The sequence below is a fragment of the Solanum dulcamara genome, chromosome 7, assembly GCF_947179165.1.
Source record: "Solanum dulcamara chromosome 7, daSolDulc1.2, whole genome shotgun sequence".
NCBI lineage: Eukaryota > Viridiplantae > Streptophyta > Magnoliopsida > Solanales > Solanaceae > Solanum > Solanum dulcamara.
The window spans coordinates 59,605,914-59,626,048 of record NC_077243.1 but is presented as its reverse complement, the minus strand read 5'-3'; the positions used below and the strand labels follow the sequence as shown (position 1 = coordinate 59,626,048).

The window sequence follows — 20,135 nt, the reverse complement described above, 5'->3', positions numbered from 1 at the left end:
TCACTCCAGTATTCAAATGGCACCATTTGAGGCATTATATGGTCGTAGGTGTCGATCACCCATTGGATGGTTTGATTCTGTTGCGGTTGATGCATTGGATACTGACTTACTTAGGGATGCTGTGGAGCGGGTACGTTTGATTCAGGGTCGACTATTGACAACTCAGAGTCGTCAGAAGAGTTATGCTGATAGGAGGGTTCGTCCCTTAGAGTTCATGGTGGGTGATTGCGTGTGGCTTAAAATATCGCCCATGAAGGGTGTGATGAGGTTCGGAAAGAAGGGCAAGCTTAGCCCAAGGTTTGTTGGCCCGTTTGAAATCCTGAGGAGAGTAGGTGGAGTGGCGTATAAGTTGGCCTTACCCCCTAAATTGTCAGCTGTCCATCCGGTGTTTCATGTTTCCATGCTTCGCAAGTACATACCGGATGAGTCTCATGTGATTTCTTATGATGCGGTAGAGTTGAGTCCGGATTTGACTTATGAGGAGGAGCCGACAGTTATTCTAGATAGGCGGCTTCGTAGACTCAGGACCAAGGAGGTCGCTTCGGTCAAGGTGCAGTGGCAGCATCGGCCTGCTGAGGAGGCGACTTGGGAGTTAGAGTCTGATATGCAGGCTCGATACCCTCAGCTTTTTGAGACCCCAGGTACTTTATTTTATCTTATGTTCGAGGACGAACATCCTTTTTAGTGGTGGATATTGTAATGACCTTGAGGGTGATTTTCATAAATTTGTACAAAACACGCGTGAACAGTAACACGCGTGAACAGTAACACGCGTGAACAGTAACTTTTTGGGCAGAAAATGCCCCTTTCTTCTCATTTCAATATTTTTCAACATTTGTTTGAGTTCTTGAACTCCTTGAGGTGATTTGAGAAGAGATTTTCGAGGCAAAGTGTTGGGTAAGTGATTTTTGACCTAAAACCTTCCTTTTTCATTAAGTTTTTGACGATTTTAACTCTTAAATTTTAGTTTCAAACCCAAAAAATCCTTGTTTCTTCCCTAATCCGAATTTAAGGAAAATTATGATTTCCAACTCGTTTTGAGCTCTATTTTTATGGGTTTTTCAACCATGAGTTCCTTATTACCAATAGAATGGGATTGTTCAATAAATTTACAGATTTGACCCTTTTCGAAAATAGTTAATTTTTGGACCATTTTACCCCCGGTTCCGAAACCTATCAATATGGGTGTCATTGGACTCCTTGTGACGTGTATGTTTCATTGTTGATAGTGGGTTGTCATTCCGAGCGCTGAATTCGAGAGTTACTTGTCCGGTGGAGGTATTCGAGTGCGGTTTCGGCAATTGAGGTAGGTTTGGCTATCTTTCTTTGAGATTGAGATGGGGTAATTAATCATTCATATGTTATAGACTTTGGGATGGGGTTGTAGTATGAGTTGAGAATGTTATATATATTATGATGTCCGTGTGGAGGCTTATTTATTAATGTGTTGCCGTGACGGGGTTTATTTGTATTACATAGCCCGTGTGGGGGCCTTATTTGTTATCTTATTTGCTTTGAGAGCATGTGAATTATGATTTGCCTAAGAGAGAGGCTTGAGTATATTATTTGACTTGTGATGCTGCCTGAGAGATTGAGTTGGGGTTTTGAGCATACTTGAGTATTGAAATATTGTTGAAAAAGGGGTGAATATTTAAATGAAAGTGTGTTCTTCCCGTTACTATTTATTGAGGGTGAATATCATGTGTAGGTTAAGTTTTGAGAACTTTGAACATTATACCACATGTGAGTTGATTATTACTTCCATGCATATGTGTTTTGATGCATTCATCCTCATTCATCACATCATGAAACATGGGAAGTTGAGAAATATGGAAATTCTTTTTGAGAAAGAAAATGAAACACCTTTAAACCTTTGTATCTTGAGTCCCTGACCGAGGCAGTTTTCCGGTAGGGTAGTGGATGCATTGTGATCCCAACCTTTGTATCTTGAGTCCCTGACCGAGGCAGTTTTCCGGCAGGGTAGTGGATGCATTGTGATCCCAACCTTTGTATCTTGAGTCCCTGACCGAGGCAGTTTTCCGGCAGGGTAGTGGATGCATTGTGATCCTAACCTTTGTATCTTGAGTCCCTGACCGAGGCAGTTTTCCGGCAGGGTAGTGGATGCATTGTGATCCCTTGACCACGAGGAGGTGGCAAGGATAATGAGATATTGTGATTGAGTTATATGGTCTGCAAGACCCCCATGTGTCCTGCTTGGTAGCACAGCTCGGCAGGTGTATACGACAGGCTGTGCGACAGTCTTGATTCCACCGTACCACCACATCATTGCATCATCATATTGCATTGCATTGCATTGACATTTGTGCTGCTTGAATTATTTGATTAATTGTGATTATGAGTTGTTATTATACTTTATTCGTGCCACTATATATATAAATTGGCGGCACCGATGCCGAAGTGGGATTTTTCTATATGCAGGTGGAAGCGTTCCTTAGTTTATTTCATAGGTTTGATTAATTCCTTATACTCAGTCAGCTAAAACCTACTGAGTACATGTGAATTGTACTCACCCCTACTTCTGTGTCCCTTTTTGATGCAGATACTAGTCGGGGTACCCCACGTGGCAGTTAATATTCTAGCGGATTGTGTAATTCTCAGATTAGTGGTGAGGTCCCAGAATTCGGATCGTCACTAGTCTATCTTTATTTTTCAGTCTTTTGTATCATTCAGAGACTTATGTTGTATCTTCAGATTCGAACCTTGTATTAGATGCTCTTTATACTTATGACACCAGGTTTTGGGATAATTTCTTCATTGTTTTTTTTTCTTCTTTTTATTTAAATCGTGGCATCACTTTCCCCTTTGGGAGTCTTGTATGAGTTTTATTTTTAGGGTTACACATCAGAATGGGTTTTGAGATGTGTGCCATCATGACCTCAGTTTTTGGGTCGTGACAGGACGGACATTGCCATTTGCAAGGCAAATCTCGCAATGTAGCCCTGAATCAAAGTTTCCATTGGCTACACAACTTTGTCCTTCCTATCACCAAAAGAACAAAACATAAACACAATCAACAAAGCCAAAAAGGCATCGACATTTGCTTTCTACAAAAGCATCGAGCACGAAGATGAAGTAGTAATCACTTACCTTAAGAGCTTCAAAAAGATCAAAGAGAAGAGTAACAGCAAGAAATAGAGTAACCGTAAACTTAAAATTCATAGCGAAATTCATCGAGTAAGAAAATAAATATTTCACTGCTATTATCCCTTCTCTCCCTCTGTAGTCTGTAGTGTTCATTCCCAGCTTTTGGAAAGAGAATAGAAGCGGAGGGAAGGAAAAGAGAAGCGGCGCCATATCTTGGCCGCAAGAGAAAATGAGAGATGAGAGTTGAGACAGAGGCAGTAACTGCAAGTAGTAACTATAGGGCTGCTGCCTGCTTCTCTTATTTAAGTTTAGATAAAAATTAGGGATTTAGGATATAGTGAATCAATGATAAATGATATTGTAATATAGACATAGTTGCTGACTTGCAGTTGCTTGGGCCTGGGCTTGTACTTTAAATGGGTTTGGCCTATTTTAACTAAATGGGCTTAGTACAAATTATAATTATCAATATCATACATATTTTATATGTTTAGGGATAAAAATATATTAAAATATAATAAATTCTTAATGGATTAACGGTTTACCCAATAACAAAATTGAGTAATCTGTCTCTCACACGATAAGCCATTAATTATAAAATTTAAATTCATTCCCCACCCGCTAATCCGATAACCCAATACTAATAAGCCAATTTTGTGGTTGGGTTATCGGTAGCGGTCGATTTTGAATAGCCCTAATCTCAGTTGCATATACTAACATAATCTCCAATCTTGACTTGTTGGAGAAAATATCTTCTTGTGAATTTTTGAGATCTTCTCAAAATTGCTATCCTAGTTTTCATTATAAGGGAGAAACCAAAATCTTACGGGGAACATGATCGAGCCATTGTGGTGCCTACATATCCTGTTGGTGCAGGAATTAGTTAAATGTAGTTTCAATCCTGTGGATGATGAGTACTGCAAAATCTGAGATAAGATAATCAGTAGACACAAGTGTAATATGAGCATAATGATAGAGAAAACTATATTCCTTGCAATATCTACAACTTATAAACAAGAGATATGCCGCCCATTTGAGATGGACGATCCAACAAAGTAAAATAGGCATCTCACACCGATGAGATTAGCCTAATGTCATATTATTTAGAGCAAACCATCCAATTTCAAAAGACAAATCCAATTATTAATTTTTTAAGAATGCAAAGAGATAGTCAAATTTTGACTACAATTGGTTTCAATAGTTAGGATTACATAGAAATATTTCTTATTTTCTTTCTCATGACTGAGATTGACTTCGAGGTAATTTCTAAAGCTTCAAGTAGTACCTCAAACTTACTTAAGTGTCGACAAGATTTTTTCATCTTGCTTCAAATAAAGGTTTAGAATTATACCAATCTTTATGTTTCAAGTGCTCTCACTATAAAGAAAGTCATATTTCGCACATATCTGAAGTGTTTGATTTGAGGACATTTTGCAAAGTGCACTCACACTCTCAAGAATGTTCAACACATGCAACTGTAATACCATATGTTTGGCCTGCATGTAAGTCTCCACTAAAGTGAGAATATTTGGAATGAGATCATGTAGGGTTTGATATTGACTTGTAATGTAGGCTTAAGGAAGGGTAGGATATTTATTTGGGATAAAAGTGACTTAATCTCTCCTTGAGCGTTACACTAAATTTGTGTTTTTTATGATTGATACGCCTTTTGGCGCCCGATCCTCTTTATTATCTCCTTCTTAGATTTCGACTTCTTTTTTAGTCTTTATTTATGGAGCTTTTTCTCTTTTCACCCCTTCCTTTTGAGGTTTCTCCTCTTTTGTTGGAGTATTTTCTTTTTTGTCTTACATCGACCTTGTAGGAATATATTTTTTTATCTCTTTCAACCCCCTTTTTTTGAAAGTTGTCTTTGCTTTGAAGACTTTACATCTTTTGTCTTTGGCAATTTCAAAGTTGGATCTTCTTCCATAATTTGCACGTTTTTTATGCGCTCAAAAAGGTTGGGCCAAGAGAGGGATAGTGCACTTAAATACTCAGAAGGGAAAGGGATAAGATGTGGTTGTCCAAAGAAAAGGCTTTAGGCTCAAAGTGGGGAAAACTAGGGATTAATGTTATTTGGTAGGCTTTAAAAGGCACAATCGGATCAAAAAAAGCCTACAATTCTTTCTCAAATCAAACATTACCCAAGATTTTGCCTCAACAAATATTCAGGCCAAGTTCTAGATCAATAGTGTGATGCAATTGAATTTTTAATCTAAAGTTCACCACACAATGCACATGAAGTCATGAGGTTGATTTTATTCTTACATTGAATGCCTACAAGAGAATTTTCAAGCATCACAAAAGTACAAATGAAAGATACCAACAGAAGCTATGGTTTACCACAAAGCCAATTTTTATCATACCAAATATTTTGCATGCTCCTAACTGTATTTGTCCCAATCAAGAAGATATGACTCTTAAAATATGTACACAATTTATTATTTTATTTTATTATATATATATATATTTGTTGAAAAAGAAAATACCGAACCCCAGAAGGGTTGCCTACGTATCTCACCGAAATGAGAATCGGGTGTGTGTAGTTCTTGCAGATATGATATATAAAATAATTTAAAAATTTAAGCAAACTTAGAGTGACGTCTCCTAAGTCTAGTGCTCGTTGACATCTTTAGTTGGAGAGTGTCTTTTGACTATTTGCACCTTTCGTGTCCTCTCAATTATCGATGAGGACACTTATCGTTGTATTGCTTTTCCGTTATTCTTTGGAGATTATGCATCAGTGAGGTCCTCCAATTTCCTGCAAAAATCAGTTGTTGTTATGTTTTTCTTTGGGATTGTCTCTTATGACTTGAGTTCTTCCAAATATTCATAAGAACCATACATCGCTATGACCATCCCTGACTATTGTTGGGGATGGTTTTTCTACAAAGATATGAGAAAAGTGTGAAGGCGAGTCCATTATAAAAAATAAGTAAAAAATATAGGAGTAAGACTTCATAGTCAAAGACTCCTCCGATTTATTTTTCAGGCTGTGTATTGGTGTCTTTTGAAATTGAAGGTCGTCATTATTTCCCATGAACCATTTGTCCCTGCAAAATCTATAAGAGAAAGGGTTATGATTTCTCTTAGATTAAAGAATTTAAAAAGATTAGGGTTAAATTTTGTGATTGAATGTTGCAGTCGATTTGAGATTGCCGCGATTCCCTCTCTTGAAATAATGTCGTCTCTCTTGCATACAAAGAAAATTTCTTAATTAGGGAGGGGGTGTTGACCTCTCAAAATTGATATCCAATTATTTATCGCATGATTTCCTTTGATAATAGCCTCTGCAAAGGAAAAAAGAATCAATTTTGGTTGAAACCTCGATATTTGAGAAGCAAGCAAGTTTAATTTCTAACACAAATCAGTCTCTCCCTGAAAAAGAAGAATAACTCAAAAGTCAAAGTATGAGTTCATGTTTGTAATAATTAATGAAAAATATCACACAAAGAACTAAACATATAAATGTTACTTTGTTTGAAGACAAACAAATCCATGGGTGAAGAAACACTAAACGGATAGAAATTAGCTTATTTTAATTTTAGAATTGATGTGTGAGAAAGGTTGACTTGTGTTGAATCACGAATTTCTTGCGCTTCAACTGTTGTACCCTCATTCTTCTTAGATGCAGAAGAAGTTTTCAATTTCTTTGAAAGAATGAGGAAAAACTAAAAACTTCAATGACAGGGCCGAGCCTTGAAAGGCTGCCTACGTATCTCTCAAAGGAGAATTCAGGTCCTACGTAGTTCGACTTGCTTGAATCACTTTCCAAAAGAAATGTCAACCTCTTCTCAAATGAGAGAGTGAGATTTTATAATTTTGAGAATGGAGTTCGAATTTTGTTGGAAAACTCAAGACTCAAAGATTGTTTGGATGGACTTTGATAGTGATTTGATATTTGTATGTTCAGAAGATTCTAAAAAAATATTTTGAAAAGGGGTGGGATAGAATGTCTCCAAAGAAAGTAACATATTCACACAAACAGTAATGGATATAACACATAAACAAATATTGCGCATCCTAAACAGGTGTGTGACCCTTTTGTGCCAAGGGTAGGCCTAACGATTTGAAGTATGTATAACTCCATTTGAAACGTTTCATTGCCCCCCAAAATAAAACTTATACAAACTTTATGAATAAACTGAATGGGGATACATAATAGCAAAAATGGGATACAAATAATCAATCTCACGCAGGGGTACAATCCTAAACTAAGACTTCGTGAAATATCTTTCATTCTTGACTTCTTGACATCTCCAAATGCCAACGCCTTTTGGACAGATTAGCAACTTGTGAAAATTCTTCTTTGTCTAGACTAAGCTATTAAAATCTCAATCCTGAGGGATAATGGTTTGTCAAACGACGTATACAACCTTCAAATTTAAACACATAAATATGATCGTCCATTTAGGTCGAGGGCAGTTTTTGGACTCAGGTAGTCTTTCTAATGGGCCCAATATGCCTTGGGTATTGGGTCGTCTTAGGCCAATGCACTAAATCAGGATTTTCGTTTCGCTCTACACTGGGTGGGCTAGAGTAGGTTTTGAAAAGAGACTAGTTACCCGAGTCGAATAAATTGTGGGCTGAATATAATAAACGACGTTGGACGACCACGAACCAACTATCCATTTAATAATTCAAGAAGTAATGATTATTTTCTAAAGGAACAGTCATAGGTGACTACGTAACCATCCTTAATCCTAATGCAAACTATTTGTCATTTGGCGGGATTTAATGCCATGAAGTGCAACAGTTATAATTTTTGAAATTTAAACAAATAAAAACAAATAAACCTTATTACAAACATAACCAAATAATCAAATCTAATGGCTAGAACCTATTAAAATCCCCAACAGAGTCGTCATTTATGTTATGTCGAAAAAATACGGTTTAAATTTAATTTAAACTTTCAGAGAAAAAATCAATTTTATAAAAGAGAGTCGTCACTTAATTTTTAAGGAAAATCAAGAAATCTTAATTTTAAAGACCCTAACAGATTTAAGTCTTAAAATTAGAGAAAATGGGTAAGAGGTTTTTATTTCCACTTTGAGAAGGTGCTAGCATTCAAAGTGGCCGCTAACGCGCGGTTATCCAAAGATTTAAAAAATTATTTGACTAACTTTTAAAAATATTAATTTAAAAGGAAATGAAGACTTTAAAAATTATTTTTTCAAAAATGATCAAACTTAAACATTGAAAATCATATACATGTATAAAAAAAAGTAAAGTTTATCAAATGACTAAATAAAGGTAGAAAATTATTTAAACAGTAAATTAACATGAATTGGTTTATCTTTAGAAAAATTTAATTAAGTTAAAATAAATTAAAATTAATATCTAAGCAAGCATAAATAACATAAGTAAATAAATTATTACAACTCGAATCAATACAAATAAAAAATAAATAACACATGAAAATATGGCCCGACACTTAATTTTCGTACGATTGGACAAAGCTGTTGGACCATCTCCGTTTTGGACCTTAAGCCCATTTCCACTGTATATCAGACTGTATATACATTATATACAATATTATTTCTGTATATTGAACTATATACACACTGTATACCACATGCTTGTTCCCTATATCTGTTATATATCACTGCATATCAGACTATATATACACTGTATATTAGTGTATGCAGCATTGTTTTCTTGCTTATTAGACTGTATAGATACTATATATCAGTGTATACGACACTGTTTTCCACCTATATTTCATGTATACAGCCCAATATCAATATTCAAACCATGAATATTAGGTTCATTTTCCATGTATCAACTTTCCAACAATTTGACAAGATGATAGGAGACTCAAAACTCAACAATATGCAAGGATAGAGTCCAAAGATGGACTCGAATCAATATCACATGCACCCAAAATAAATTTACATAAGCAACTCATTTTAAGCTAAACCAAGGAATATATCATGATATGTTAAGGTATCAAATTGATGGCATCCTAAAGATGACTAACAACATATATTATATGTAGACAAAGAAAAGGAAAGAAAAAATATATTCAAGTAACTAAAGGACACGTAATTAATATATATGTTATACTAACTCAAATTTTAAAGAAAGAATTAAATCAATTAGGCCATGAAAGTTCTAACTAAATAATAACTTAACCATATTTTTATTATCTAAATCATGTTAAAAAAAATTGAAAACATGAAAATCTATAATGTCAAAGAAAAATACTTGAAAAAATAATAAACAAAACTAAGTGCTTTCATTAAATAATTATAACACAAGCTAGCTAATTAATCTAACACATGCTAACTATAAGAAATTTTTATCATTAATCTAACTGTTCTTAATACATGCTAAAAAAAGATTACGAATCAACTAAATATAAAATATAAAATAATTAAATAAAATAAAGCTGAGAAAAGATTTTACCTCTTTTCGGACAGCGAGACTGAAGACGACGAGCGGAAGATGACTTCACAATGAGCTTGACGGAACTTCAATCCACAAAAAGAAAAACTTAAAATTTAGACTCGAACCTTTGTGAGTTCGACGTTATAAGAACTCCGTTCTTAGCCTAATTTCGACTTCAATCTCCTATTTTCCTCGAAGAAAAATATAGATTGAAAGCTATAAATTTTACACAACTTTTAGGCTGAGGACAAGAGTCCAAAATCCTATCCAAGTTAAGAAAATTTCTAACTTTGGAGTGGCTAAAAAACCTCCCACTTCTTCTTCCTCCTTAATGAGAATATGAGCCTTTATATAGGCTCCAAAAACCCCAAATCCCTCAAGAATTTTCGATGTGAGAGATTGAATTTATTTATTTTTAGAAAAAAATTAAAATTTTTAAAAATACAAACTATAATTAAACTAACCTAACTAACACTTTATTTAGTTTAAAATAAAAAAAATTGAGATGATTTTTAAATAACCCCATAAATAGTAATCAAAGATATAGTTATATAGAAATATGTATATTATACTAAAATTTATAAAAAAATAAAAATAGTTAAGAATAACATGAAAATATCTTTGTTTTTATAAAAGCTAATTATTTCAGCAATGTTCTAAATTCAAAGAAACTCGATAGTTAATTTGCGTTGTGGATGGTCAAAATTGGGTGTCAACAAGTTGTTTCTTTATTTTTTCTCTGCATTTTGTATAGAGGCTATTGTACATGTCTAGACTAGGTCCTTAGAAAGTGCTAAAGGCAATTGCAAATAAGATCGAGCTTACTTTATGTTTTGATTCACCTTGCTTATCGCAAATTTAATTTTCCTTGAAATATTTCTATAAAAGGAAAACGGAAAAGGGACTAAAATGTCCTCGAACTATTAGAAATGGTAAAAAAATATCCATTATCTATCTATTGGGCCTAAAATACCTTTGACATCCACCTTTAGATACAAAAATGACCTTTTCTTTAATGGAAAAAGGCATTTTAGGCCCAATATATAGATGAGGGACATTTTTGTACAATTTTCAATAATTCAAGGGCATTTTAGACTCTTTTCCGTAATTAAAATTTTGTTAAATAAATTTTAATTTATAATTAATTTTAAATAATTAAATTGTAACCAATAGATGGCCGCCATGTATTTTAAAAAATTATTCAAATTATTTATTAAAATTGTGTTAAATAAATTTTGATTTATAATTAATTTTAAATAATTAAGTTATAACCAATAGATGACAGCCACGTGTTTAAAAAATTATTCAATTTATTTAAATAAAATTTTGTTAAAGAAAATGTCATTTTTGGACCTAAAGGTGAATGACAAGGACATTAATTTTTAGAATTTTATATGATAATCATTCATCTTTAGGTTCAAAAATGACATTTTCTTTAATAGAATTTTAATTAAATAATTTGAATAATTTTTTTAAACACGTGGAGGCTATCTATTGGTTGCAAATTTTAATAAATACCCTTGAACTATTAGAAATGGTACAAAATTGCCCCTCATTCATATATTGAGCCTAAAATGCCCTTTTCCGTTAAAGAAAAATGTCATTTTTGTGCCTAAAGGTGGATGTCAAGGCATTTTAGGCCCAATAGATGAACGAGGGGCATTTTTGTACCATTTTCAATAGATCGGTGGAATTTTAGGCCCCTTTCCAAAATGAAAATGGATGATGAGGATTCGTCTATTGAATAGAATCGGGTAGGTATTCACATGATCCGGTAAATTGGGTACTGACAAAATGTAATTATAATTTCAAATAGGGATCTATAATTATAAAAATTAAGTATTTCTCACTTGAAATTAAAATTAAATTAAATTTAGACATTTTCTTGAACACAACAATAACATACCTAGTGAAATTCTACATGTGAAATTTGGGGAAGATAAAATGTATGCAGATATTACCACTTCCTAGCGGAGATAGAGAGGTTGTTTTCGAAAAACCCTCAGCTTAGATGTAGTAATCCCAAATACAAAGAAGAAAATATAGTGAACCACAAGGAAACAGTATAAAGTCTACCAGAAGGAAGCAACAACTATGACAAAATAGTGCAATAATCGAAATACAATACACAACATACTAGGATAGATTTATTGATAACGATAATAAATAATTATTAATATCAAAAACAAGAACTATAGTAATACAGCTAATACAATGGCAAACACCAACCACCCTAAGCAAGATAACACTACACTTCCTACTAATCTTCTACCCTAATATGTGTCTTCCATACCCTTGTATCTAAATTTATGTCATCGGTAATATGAAGTTGAGTCATATCATGTCTTATCACCTCTCCATAATACTTTTTCGGTCTACATTTGCCTCTCCTCATACCCTCTATAACCAACATCTCGCACCTCCTCATTGGTGCATCCACGCATCTCCTCTTTACATGTCCAAACCATCTCAGTCTGGTTTCTCTCATCTTGTCCATCACAAAGGTCACTCCCACCTTATTGGAATATCCTCATTCTAATTTTCTTGATCCTAGTATGATCATACCTCCACCCCACATCTTCATATCCGCAACATACATCTGTTGAACATGAGAATTTTTTTAAAACACGTAGTGAGATTTTCGAGATTCGAAAGGTAAAATTAATTAATACACTAGGTGCGGACCGGCCAAGCAAGGGCCACCTCAATTTCCTGCTCAGCATATTAATTGGAGTCCGTGATATCTTTATATTTCTAATCCATTCATTTTTCATTTTGGAGCACCGAAAGAAAACACTTTCTAGCACTTTTGACTAGGAAATGGACTTTAGTAAGAGATTAATGGGATTATTTATTAGATTAATCTTGACATTTTTCATTTTCGATTGAGAAACGGCAGGTCGAGTAATTAAAATTTATCTATAAGGATTATATTTTGTGTACTGATTATGTCAAGTTTCCTAGAATAGCAAGTAAAATTAAACTGAATCATTCATCAAGAATATTAGCTAAACGGCGATAGGCTACGTAAGTATTTTGGGCGCAAGTTTCTCGATCGAATTTATACAATTAATTTTTCATATCAAACCTATACGATAATTACAGCAACAATAGCATATTCAGTGTAATCTCATAATGAAATTTGAAAACAATAGGATATACACAAATCATAATTATCTCTACATTTGCGGGATAAAGATGTTATTATCGATAAATCCTCGGCTAAAAAACTAAGAAAGTAAAAGAAAAAAAAAGATAACAAAATAACAATGTACAATAATTGAGTTGCACACAAGTTAACCTAAATGTCACCACTACTTATAAACAAAAAAAATAAAAGAAACAAAAAGGATCTCTCTAGTATATATATATATATATATATATATATATATAGATAGATGAATTGTATGGATTAATAAATGTATTATAATAGTATTATTATAATGTTACTGGGGAAAAGCTTGGCTTTTGTCAAGATTTAAAAAAAAGGAAGGATTCGATTAAAATATTTGTTCAAACTTCAATGGCACAGACTACACACATATATTGTTTGGAACTTGGTGGTAATTCCTTAAACTATAAATTCAGTTATATAAAGCATCTTAGATCTGATCGAAACCATTTACTTCTTGTGTCAAAGATTCAAAGGGAGGAAAGAATCATACAGCCCGGCCCTCTCATAAAAAAAAAACATCAGTTTCTTGATTTGCAATAACAAAATAAAAAATCCAAGTGTTGCTTGCATTTGCTTGTGCCCCCAGCTACAACCGGAAATTCCAACTCGAAGGGCCTAGTACGACTATTGACTTTGCACAAGATTAAATTGACACTCATTTTGTGATCTCCTAGTTCCCAGGTACGCGTAGCCAATTTCCCATGCTTTATGATGCTTGATCAAGTTAATGTTCAACCACATTAATTGATGATAATCTTTTGTTTAATTCTAAATAACCTTTTCATTAATTTTCATATGCATATATGGTTTTTGTCCCACTGCAAATTAAATTTTGTTGCTTGAATTCATTAGTCGTGTTATTCTTTATTATTAATTACAACTACTATGCAAGGCGAAGCTATTGGCTTCACTAGTCCTCTCTACAGCTTTTCTTACTTTTCTATTCATGTAGCCTACACCAAAAATGTTGCGTTTTCACTTGAGTATTTTTAAAAACAATACGCACAGTCAACTTGTTCGCATCTTAAGTATTTCACTGGTGTTATTTCTTACCAACATCAGTACCCACAAATAATTGTGTCCATCAACATTTAGGCAAATGAAAAGATATTTACCTGGCATCTCATCGATTTTACCTACTTCATTAATCGATGGACTGAAATTTTAGACTTTGGCTTGTAGTGTTGATTCTTACTACCTACTCATCAAAAAATAAAATAACGGGAAAATTAAACATCAAAAAAATAAATCTACATAAGATGATCCAGACTTATAATTAATTCACACTTCTACTTGAAAAATCTAGCCAAAGGAGGAAGATCATGATCGAGTAACTAGTATATCTCTTGTTCTTTCTTTATGTTTTTCTCCCTAGCTCCTCATTTTCTCATAATATCTATGCCTTTTTACCCCAGACATTCATGACTATGAATATGCTACAATTTCAATGCTAAAATTGTTTTAACAACCTAGCAAATTAGCCTCCTTCTTACTAGCATTTTTTCAGGTCCTCTCGAACCAGCGTCTTCCAACTTGATGCTCTCAATTCTCGGAATAGGTTCCACATATATAATGCTGTTTACCCATGCTCTTAACATAAAATACCACAGACAAATGCTTTATCAATAAGAATTTAGGACCTATACCAATAAAAGTATCGTGCAACCCATGAACTTATGGTCTATTAATTTGACTTATAGTGCAACCTGATCCCCAATAATTAGAAAGACCATTTCACCTACTAATTGAAATTTTCCGTTTCAAAATCTCTAATGGACTTATAATTTTTTTTTTAAAAAAAAATTATATTACACCGTAACATATACTGCACGTACAAAAGTTGAACCTTAAAAAGAAGATGTCCGACAGATCCATTCAAAAGAGAAAGGAACGGTTACAGGTTTGCTTTATGTGTGAACATTACCGCTAAAGTGCCATAGTTGGCCCAAGTCAAATATCATTTTTTAAAAAAACTAAGAGACAAGCGTTAACCCTTGAATTTGTTTTTATTTTCTTCTTCACTATAGTTTGATCTTTACAATAATAATTCAAATTTCACGTGAATTATTACTATGTAAGTTAACACCTTGGAACTTTAATGATCTTGATTTCTTCAAAAATCCTTTTAGCCTTTAGGGACAGTCAAATAATTTTTTTAAAAAATATTATAATAAATTTAAAAACTACTACTAATAATAAAATATGTATTCATATTTACTTTTTATTAACACTATTTTTTTATACATAAATATTTATCCAAATTAAAAACACTGAATTTAAATGAATTCGACATGATATAATGGTGGACGTTCGCCCTGAGTATACAAAAACTCAGATTCATAAATTTTTTAACGGAGTTTAATTAGTATCCATGTTACTATATGTTTGAATAGTAATTCATAAGAAGATGAAGGATTAAAAAAAGCCCAAATCTGGGAAACATCCCATGTGGAATCTCCACATACACTGCATTGGGAGTTGATACTTGTGTTCTATTTTATGCCTCTGCGAGGGTGTGACTGATCTCACCTCGTGGTCATACTACTTTACTTGTCAGAATGTGAAGCTGCCCTAATTAACTACACTAATTATAGTAGTACTTCTCAACTTTCACGATGCATGTATTTTACATATATATTATTTTTAATATATTAAATTAAATATTATAAAGAAGTAATTTTAATAGAACTAGTGTAAATATAATTAATACAAGTATTATTATTAATACATCATATTTCATAAATTATTCTTATATTCTACCAAATGACTTTTAATTAAACGATATTTTTCAACGTTTTATTTTACTTGGCCCCTATAATAAAATAGATATTTTATTTTAATAAATTAAGTGTTTTTTTACATTATTTTTAGTATTTAATAACTATGTAAAATAGCAATACTCAAATTTAAAATTTTAAGACATCATTAAAAAAATTAGTTTATTAAATATACCTTTAAATTAAATTTTTTTAAAAGGATATGTCAAGCTGGTTGAGGCCAAGTAATTAAAACAGAGGGAGTACAACTTGACTTTGCATACCCTTTAAGAAATACTTTCTTTATTCCATATTACTGAATTTCTAGAGCTTTTTTCATTGTTCAAAATAGTTGAATTGTTCAAAGTTCAAGATAAATGTTTGAGACTTTTTCCATGTTTACCCTTTCCATTAATGAAGTTTTGTAATTTCCTAGGACTACTTCTATTTATGATTTCACATTTAATCATCTTTATGATGATGATTAAATTATAGGGCAATAGAGAAAAATATGATTCAAATTTTGTCCTTAAATGCTTTCTTAATATGTGTGTATTACCTTAGAAATTCAACTAATATGGAATAGAGAGAGTAATAAATAGAAGGATTTTATTATATACTCCTACTAATTTTTAGTCATTTAAATATTAAAAATGAATAGCGCAAAAATAAAATAGGCACAAATGATAAAATTATCTTTTGATATTCCATATGGACGGAGAAAGAATAACATTTCTACTGCATATTGGAGTTATACAACTTGATTATCACGCTATGAACATAAGATTCTTCTGTTAAAATATTGGAAAGGTACATAAATTTCTTTGCTCAATGTTGGATCTTATGGATTTTTTTTTTTTAAATCCTCATGCATGCTTTAAATTTTTTTCCCCTGACCGTGAGTTAATTTCAAGTATGATTATAACATTTTAGTTAATTGAAATTATAATTATGTAAATAAAAATATACTATTTGTAACAATTTAAATTTTAAATGAAATTATCACACACTTCAACATAATATTAAAACAAATAAAGGTTTTCGGATCAAATTTTATTATCACTCATCATTAAAAAGAATTTTTACATACTCGACCCATGGAAAAAGAATTAAACATACATATATAAAAGAATGAATTGAGAATATAGTTAAAAAAAATAAAAGTGTGTCATCTCCATTTACAATAGTAAAGTCATCAAAATTTACCCAATACAATAAAATAAATAATTCTTTTGCACAATAAAGTAATTGAATATTCCTAGTAATAATAGTAAAATTACTCAATTTTACCCGCTGCTAGTGAAATGTTCTCTTTCCCGCAGTCATATACTCTCCAGGTTCATTTTTACTTTCTTCATTTCATTTTACTTAATTCTATATTAAAAAAATATATTTTATTTTACTTGTTTATTTTAATAAATCAAAAAAAATTATTATTATTATTTTCACATGTTACCCTTAATATTAAATAACTATATAAAATAGAAATAATCAAATTTAGAAATCCAAAGAAAAATTAATAAGATAAGATATGTCTCAAATCAAGAAAAAATCTTAAGGAGTGTATCAGGGTAAAGGAGCCAATTGTAATATAAAACAGAGGAATTGATACTAGCTTGTATACTTTTGCATATGAAGATTATTATTTTTATTTTACTTTTAATATTAATTACTTAAGTCCATTGAAACTATACATCATTAACATAGCTATTATGATATTAAAATATGTATTTCATTTATATTAATAGAAGGACAAGAATATATTTGGAGTTTTTCGTCCTTGTATATTAATTTATGAAACGAAACTTGTATGGTTTGTAGAAAAACATATGACGTGATTATATATATGTTTTGAGTTGTTCAGAATTTAAAAGGCGAAACCAAAAAGGAGTAAATAATTGGTGGAGGGAGTAAATTTCATACTGTAGGACAAGGAGAAGGCAAGAATAGGAGAGATCCAAGGAAAAAAAGATAGAGACAGTGGAAATGGTTGGGTCCAGCGAAGACATGTAATGTAGTAGAATTTATGACATCAATTCCCAATTGGAGAGAAAAATATTACACCAACTTGGATTCTGTGTGAGGGGTCTCTGTCTAAAGTCACATCTCTTACATTCCCTTTTAAGCTCTGCTTTATTTTTGAAACTACAAAGTTGTATCCCCACCAATACTACGCATCATAATAACACCTGGCCCTCTCTTAAATTTAATGACTTTTTCGCACATAAATTTAGTGGACGTTTAGCCATGGTGAATTTTGAAGAAAAAAAAAATTGTTTTCAAAGTGAAAAATTATTTTTCACATTAAGCTCGTGATGACAGTTTAATTTGGAATAGCAAGAAATAGAAAATTAAATTTCTTATTTTTCAGTAGTTTTTATTTAGTGCAGAGTTATTTGCTCTTGCAAATATATTATCATTACTTAGGTTAAAGGGAGGGAAAAAGGCACAAAGATTCCAGGGTTAGTCAACCACACATGATATAAAGTTGTCTATATATGGAGGGGAGGACAGATGATTGTTAAAAGTGGTAGGATATGTAATAATGTAAGAAATACTCCACCACGCCTTTTACCATATCTGTCCTCTCTGATTCTCAGGGAGGTTAAAGTCTTGTTTTTACCCCTTCTTTCTTTTCTGGGTAAATATTTCTACCCCATTCTGTACTGAATACATGGTCTTCTCTACTCACTTGGGAAATAAAAACTCCACACTTTATCTTGTTACTGCCAGTAGTATTGTACTTTATTTGTCTCAATTTACGTGACATTTTTCATTTTTTGAAAGTCAAATAATTTAATTTGATCGAGAACTTGAGCATAAAGTCTTCAATATTTTTGGAATGAAATTTATATATTTGTAAACTATGTAAAAATACTATAGGTTATAATAATTGATAATTTAAAATAATATATGAAAAATTTATGGTCAAAGGTAGATTTATTTGAATTTCTAAATTTGAAAGGTGTCATATAAATTATAAATTGGAATGGAGAGATAGTATTTTGAAAGAAAAAAAAACTACAATTAAATAGTCAAACACGCCCCTAGTGTCCTAGCACACACAATTTCCCAAAGCTGATCTTCATGCAGTTTTGTGGTATGACCCAATTTTCATACTTGTAAATGAATTTAATTACAACTTTTTAATTTTTGGTTTTAAAAACTTTAAAGGTTATTATGTTAGAATGCATGATTTTTTTTTTCTTTTTGACTTTTAAAATTTAATTATGTTACATAAATTGAACCGAAGGAAGGAATTATTTAGAATTCAATTTAGCTTGAGCATGAATAAGCTAAATCTACACTTATTTCTGAACAGAGGAGTAATTAAAATTTTACTCCTAGAGTCGTACTAGTTTCTGTTGCATGTATATTTATGTCTGCCTCTGTTTGTACTAGTAGCTAGTACCACACATATGGAAATGTTGTACAATATAATATGTAAAGAAAGAAAAAACAGAGGGTCCTATATAATAATGTTTGATAGCTTTTTGTGGGTGTAGTTTATGAGCAAATCATCAACTTAGATATATAGTGACATGGATGGATACTCACCTCCAACAGTTGAACGTAACAAAAAGGGGAAGAAGCACCGTCATGCGGTGGTACTGGATGATGATCCGATCAAGTGCAGTGGGAAGTCGTGTAGATCATGTAGTGGTGGTCTAATCGCGGATTGCGTAGCAGTTTGTTGCTGTCCATGTGCTGTAGTAAACATTTTAGCACTGGCATTTCTAAAGTTTCCTTGGATGGTGGGAAGGAAATGCTTGCGAATGGTGAAAAGGAAAAAGTTGGAGGAGAATGACAAGAGTACTACTGACCGCGTGGACACTGTAGAAGAAGGAATTGTCATGACTTCCACTACTTTTGGGGATGAAGAGTTAAAAGACAGTTTTTGTGCAAAAAATGACGTAGAGCAAGTTTGGTTAGACTTGTATCAAGTTGGTCATATGGGTTTTGGTAGACTTTCTTTCACAGGAACTAATTAGGTTCAAATATTGAAAATCCAAATCTTGAAAAGTGTTCTAGATTTGAATACTTACTATCAAACACAACTCCATTGATGCATGGTGAAAGAACCTTTACCACTCCTTCACACTCTTCAATGGTACTAGTACTATAGTTTAATATGTTAGTTACGTTGATATTTATCTCTTACAGTGCTATTTTCATCCAAAGCATCACTTTATATTTCTTCTTTCTGAATTGTACAGTTAATTTTGGTGATGTTTTCTTTGAATAAACATTGTGAAGAGGAATTTTACTAGTTTAGCATATGTCCAGTTTTTCATGTCAAAAACATTTGTTTCTTCTTTGTGAATGTACAGTTAAGAGTAATGCTTAATAATGCTCATTATGTTTCGTTGTCTGATAAGAAAACTATTATTGAAAAATGAGGCATACGATCATTTCAAAACTTGTCGATATGCTTTCTCGGGTCCTTTTTATCTGTCAACTTTAAAGAAAAAAATGCCAACACGAAATACTTATCTCTTTAGAAAATCTAAGAAGATTTTGAATTCGGCTTTACTATTCTGCAAAGAAATATAGTTATTTATTACTCAACAACAACAACAACAACGATCCAGTGAAATCCCACAATGCGGGGTCTGGAGAGGGTAAAGTGTACGCAGACCTGACTCCTACCAAGGTAGGACGGCTGTTTTCGAAAGACCCTCGGCTCAGTAAAATCAAAAAAGAAGTCA

The 20,135-nt window shown here is 32.3% G+C and overlaps 1 protein-coding gene across 1 annotated transcript; it reads left to right on the top strand.

Annotated features, from left to right (window-relative positions):
• The first annotated feature begins 13,100 nt into the window (after positions 1 to 13,100).
• On the top strand, positions 13,101 to 19,736 carry LOC129895715 (uncharacterized). Its single transcript, XM_055971468.1, has 2 exons — positions 13,101 to 13,351; positions 18,933 to 19,736. The coding sequence occupies exon 2, from the start codon at positions 18,969 to 18,971 to the stop codon at positions 19,416 to 19,418; it is 450 nt and encodes a 149-aa protein (XP_055827443.1). The 5' UTR covers positions 13,101 to 13,351; positions 18,933 to 18,968; the 3' UTR covers positions 19,419 to 19,736.
• The last annotated feature ends 399 nt before the right edge of the window (positions 19,737 to 20,135 follow it).

Excerpts from the sequence above, each read along its gene's own strand:
- LOC129895715 (XM_055971468.1), top strand. The coding sequence starts at position 18,969 with ATGGATGGATACTCACCTCCAACAGTTGAACGTAACAAAAAGGGGAAG.